The 5,754-nt window shown below is 37.1% G+C and overlaps 1 protein-coding gene across 1 annotated transcript; it reads left to right on the plus strand.

Moving 5' to 3' along the window:
- The first annotated feature begins 260 nt into the window (after window positions 1–260).
- LOC143224308 (putative G-protein coupled receptor No18) lies at window positions 261–4,238 on the plus strand. The gene is made up of 2 exons (XM_076452705.1): window positions 261–677; window positions 2,179–4,238. Exons 1-2 carry the CDS (start codon window positions 664–666, stop codon window positions 3,545–3,547), a joined length of 1,383 nt encoding a protein of 460 aa, XP_076308820.1. The 5' UTR covers window positions 261–663; the 3' UTR covers window positions 3,548–4,238.
- The last annotated feature ends 1,516 nt before the right edge of the window (window positions 4,239–5,754 follow it).

Raw genomic sequence — 5,754 nt, forward strand, 5'->3', positions numbered from 1 at the left:
CAGAGTAACATATAATCAAATTGAATGGATATTTGCCATAAATTAAAGGTGAACTTTAGAATGAATAATAATGTTTGTTTTTTGTCATGTGAAATTGATCTTCTCTCAGACCACAAAGTTTAGTCGAGTCGACATACAAAAATAAAATGTATCTTATGAAATTAAATCGATAATTGTCTCTTCTTGTCACTAGATGGCCATCACGGGCAATCGGAACCTCAACTGAATCACCATGTGCACAACTGCTCCAGTGACGCAACAGATCTACAAGCTAGTGTTGTTAAAGGTGTAGATAGCTCCAAGCTCGAGGTAGAACGTTTAGATTCACTTTATGGAATCAGAAACAATCTATAAATACACTGATAGAAAATTCTTCAAACTGTCTCTGTGTTTTTTACAGAGTATTTCGTACAAAAGTTTATATTTCTGGTGAAGGGACAGTATCCCTAATTAATTGTAGACATCTAAGACAAAGTCACCGAAACTAACTTCGTCTTTTCTAAACATTGAGGAGTTTGGAAACTATCTTACTCACTTCATGTTTCGATTATTCAGATAGTTGCTACAGAAGACAATGCGATAGAGTATGTTCTTTTGAGGTAGTGGAATGTAACTTGAAGTTCATAGGTTCAGTTTCAAGTTTTGCTTGCTCTGGGTTCGAAGATGAAGACATCTCTGTAAGTCAAAATAAGTTTGCGCATGTTATTATTATTAGCTATACTTAGATTCAGTTTCTGTAAAAATTAAGATCGAATTTATCCCTATTAACTCGTATTATTTTATTTATTGAATCAGTACATGATGGTCATGGTGGACCCGATATAACATTCAACCATTGTAACTATCTCACATGAACTTGGTTTTCATTACGTGTGAATCGTTTTGGATGAGTATTCATTGTGTTAACGTAAAGTGTCGCATTACTTTTTGTTTAAATCCCAGATCTATAACGTATTAACTAGTTTCTGGTTTCGATTTTTGGTTATTGTTTTCAAAGAATTAACATTTAAGTTATAGGTTTCTTTCCTTTTTCTAGGGTCGCAACGAATGACCCAGTTTTTGTATATAAGTTTTAGGCCTGGCATAGTGGTTACGGAGCTCGATTCGCAAGCGTTATCCGCGTTTTTTATTAGTTTCAGAAATGTACCATATTGTTTCAGCTACAGAATTATTTTTGTTTCTCAGATATGTTGGCCTAGCATGACCTAGGCATAAGGGTGTTCGAAATGCAAAATGCAACTCGTGGGATCAAAACCTGTTTCCGAAGATGCTCGTTCTTTCAGCCGTGAGGATATTATAATATAACACTCAATCCCACTAAACCTTGGTAAAGAGTAGGTAATTGACAGTATTAACTGGCTGTCTTCCGTCCAGTCTGTCACTTCAAAATCAGGAACGGCTAGCACAGACAGCCCACTTATGGCTTCGTTAGAAATTTAACAAACAAACAAACAGAGACGTAACGTATTAACTAGTTTTAGACTAAGGATTTTTTGAAGAAAACGTGCAACTTATATTAGCAATTTTTCGGCTGTATGTTGCTTTCTTTCCATAGCAGTAACCTGTGGGATGTTTTTCAGCGATGTAAGGTATTAATTAGGTTTTATCAGGCCAGAAGGTTATGCTTTATTTCAGCGATGTAAGGTATTAGGTTTTATCAGGCCAGAAGGTTATGCTTTATTTCAGCGATGTAAGGTATTAGGTTTTATCAAGTCAGAATGTTATGTTTTATTTCAGTGATTTAGGGTATTAGCTTGCATCAGGCCAGAAGGTTATGTTTTATTTCATTTAACAGTCAAATATTTTATAAGACAAAGCTTTGTTTTAATATAATATTTTATTTTGTTTTATGCACAGTTATTAAATATTTTTCATGTACAGTTTTTGTTTCACAATTTCAATGATTAGTTAGTTTTTGCTCATAGGTGTCACTTTTTTCTTTCAAAACAGTATTTGTTTAGGGTATGAATTTCTTTTTCTGTTCTTACCGTGTTTCATTGTTTGTAGGTGGAGAATATTGTTTGCTTAAGCTTCATAATATCTTATTTTCAGCAGTATATTGTTTTAGTTATTTTAAAGTATTGGCTTTATTTAGTTATTTCTTTGGTTTAGAGGCGCTATCGTTTAGCTATAGTTTTCCTTTTGGTTAAGGTGTTAACGTATTGTTGTTTTTTTCAGTTATATTTTCCCTGAGATTGCGGATAAGAACCTTATCTTTATGGAAGATAATAACAATCTTGGAATGTTTTACGAGTATCCTGAGATGTGGTTTAACAGTACAGGAACTTCCCCTCATCAGAATGTCAGTGGTGAGAATTCTGTTGAAGGATATAACGCAGGAGCGCCGTTGGAAATAAGGGTTTTAGGATCTATCATCTGTGCTCTGATTATCGCTTTGACACTCTTGGGAAACGTGTTGGTGATTTTGGTAGTCTTCCGGTTTAGGAGGCTTCGTTCAGTGACAAACCTGCTTCTGGCTAGCCTTGCATCAGCAGATATTACGGTGGCGCTCATGGTTATGCCCTTGCTGGTAATTTACGATTTTGAAAGAAGATGGCGGTTCGGACCCATAGCCTGCCATTTCTGGATCTCATGTGACGTAATGTGCTGCACTGCTTCCATTCTACACCTGTTTATCATAGCTCTCGATCGGTTCTGGGCCATCACCAAACCTCTGAGATATCGCTCGAGGGTGTCCAAGAAACGTGTCACAGTGGCTATCGGGGTCATCTGGTTATGTAGCAGCGCCATTTCGTTTATTCCAATCTTCATGGGCTGGTACAGTAATGACCCAGTTTCCATTTTTGTCAACAGTGATGAATGTTCTCTGGAAGTTAACCGGGTATACGCCGTCGTTTCCTCCGTGACGTCATTCTATCTTCCGCTTCCGGTAATGTTTTATGTTTATTTCCGCATTCTTTTAATCGCTGAACGACAGTCTAGAGAAATTAGACAGTTAGAGGTGTCGTTAGAAGAAGCAGACCAGCAGATAAAACAAAGTCTTCGACGTCGGTCTCGACAACTACTGACAGATACCAAAGCTATACGGACATTAGGCATAGTGATGGGTATCTTTTGTGTTTGCTGGCTCCCTTTCTTCCTAATGTACGTTATCCTTGCTTTCTGTAAGCATTGCCATCTGGAGTATGAATGGCGCAGCGCCATCACGTGGCTCGGATACTTCAATTCTTCCTTCAATCCATGCATTTATGGTTTTTTAAACAAGGAATTTAAGTCAGCATTTCGACGGGTGTTAGGGTGGAAAAACAGAGAGGATTCTGAGGTGACATATTTTGACGTTACTAGTTCTGCAAATCGTGGTACTCAGCGTCCCCGCTCGAATCCGATGACCATCACTGACGGTCAGAAGAGACCAGCTGACTCGTTCACAGACGAAGACCATCTAAGGGATTCCCACATGATTCTGAAGATAACGAGCATAGGTTCACAGACGCCATGTCTTCGTAAAGACTGGAGCTCTACAACTCGAGCAGACCATTTTCAAGACAACCTCTCAGTTTCACGTGTTAATCAATCGAATTTATGAACATTTCTGGCCCGTCAGTAAACATATAAGCGTGTTTATTTTACTTAAAACAGTATCATAAGCAAATGCTTAAAGACACTAGACAATAAAGTTTAAGTAGCTTTGAAAATAAATAAGTCTTTCGGAATTGAAATTTCAAAAACGCATCACTGTTTTCAAAGATGAAAGAATTAACTTAAACAACAAAGCTTGTGATTATTTCAACAATTCTTTGCATATTTTAGGAACAGTTCTTTAGAAATAAACGTATTGTTGTTCCGAGTATTTCTTGTTATATTATTTCATTTCTGTAGCGCTTATTGGAGTTTAAGACACATCTTAATTCGAGAAATATACGGCCTTGCAACACCAGATTTAGTAGTTTGTGTTTAGTTGAACACTCAAAATTGAGATTTACAGCTCTTTAGGATTAATACTTGGTGGAATGCCCTAGAAGAAGTCATAAGGCGAAACTCTTGAGTGTCCAATGAAATAGAAAAAAAATCGTGTTGTAAGGTCGTTTATTCGTAGACTTAAGACAATTGCTACGTATAAAGTTAACACTGAAATTGAACGTAAATTCTCTGTTCACGTTTTCTACATTTTAATTATATGACCCTCAAGCTCAAGTAAGAAACCTATTCTGGCTTGAGAGAGAAGCTACTAAGCACTTAGTTAAAGAACGGTAAATGTCGAAGATACAGAAAAAAAATGAGCTGACAAAACTGATTTAATAGAAGTCTTCTGCTAGCGAAAACATGTTCAAGCCAATTACAGCTTGGTTAGTAGACGTAAGTTCACACATGAGAAAAGTTGCGAGAGACGTGCTCTTCCGTCTAATTAGTCGAAACTTAGTAGAACGTGACAGACACTCAACAAAAGCTAACAACAAGGATAGCTTTATAGCTAACAACAAAAGTCACTGTGTCGGACTATGGATTTTAGAATCTCTTGCTCGCTACTTGTTGTTGCAAAATGGTGTTCCGCAGTTTGGGACCTGAGCACAGTATAAGTAACTGTCAAGACCAATTTATTCGATTATAGTATGGCCCAAAAGTGTGCGGTACGGTAGTTGTTGTTGACTAGCTGTCTTCCCTTCAATCTATAACTCAATATTGGAGACGAGTAGCGCAGATAGTGTTTTTGTATAGCTTGAAACAAACATCCGAAACACTAAAGTTATTCCAATGCTAACATCAACAGAGATTAATTAATGTGAAGAAAATATTTCTAAAATTAACAAAACTGTTTTGTAGCTAGAAATAAAGGTTGAAAACAAAGTATCTCAATTCCGTTTCAGTTTTTTAATTAAATACTTGAATTATTGGTGGTGAGTTTCTTGTATCTTTTGTACACGATCCTCTAGGAGGCGCTTAATATCTTCCAATTACGTTATTTCGAATCTGACACACTTATTTGTTTGTTTGTTTTCAATTTCGCGCAAAGCTACACGAGGGTTACTTGCTCTAGTCGTCCCTAATTTAGCAGTGTAAGATTAGAGGGAAGACAACTAGTCGTCACCACCCACCGTCAACTTTCGGGCTATGTCTTGACTCACGAGAAGAATTATACACTCTACACTCTACAATAATACCTCATGAGATAAGAACTTCAGAGGTAAGAAATAAAAATATTTGTGACAATGCGGAAGTACATCTAGCGTACATTTACCACATAGAACATTAGAAACTTTAGTTATATAATCACTCTCGTTCAGGAAAACGACAACATTATCCTTGGAGATTGAGTGATGACCAGATTGCTTTAGTTTTGTGTTGATTGGAGTGTCTCCCCTTCCTTACAGTTTCGGCTCCGCATGGTCAGGTGGTTTGGGCGCTCGACTAGAAATCTGAAGGTCGCAGGTTTGAATCCCCATCACACCACCAAACATTCTTGCCCTTTAATCCGTCGTGACGTTATAATGTAACGGTCAATCCCACTATCCGTCGGTAAAAGAGTAGTCCATGAGTTGACGGTAAGTAGTGATGATTAGCTGCCTTCCCTCTAGTTTTAGACTGCTAAATAACGGATGGCTAGCGCAGATTGACCTTGTGTAGCTTTGCGCTACATTAAATAAAACCAAACCTGTAAGTTTTGGTTACATTATTAGCTTCTGACTAGAACTGTGCTGACTGAAGTTATAGAAGGCTATTTCAATAATTTGAAGCTTAAAACGTTCAAAGTTAAATGATTTTGAGTTTAGACTGGTAATATTTTCAGATCATGGA

The sequence above is a fragment of the Tachypleus tridentatus genome, chromosome 8, assembly GCF_004210375.1.
Source record: "Tachypleus tridentatus isolate NWPU-2018 chromosome 8, ASM421037v1, whole genome shotgun sequence".
Lineage (NCBI taxonomy): Eukaryota > Metazoa > Arthropoda > Merostomata > Xiphosura > Limulidae > Tachypleus > Tachypleus tridentatus.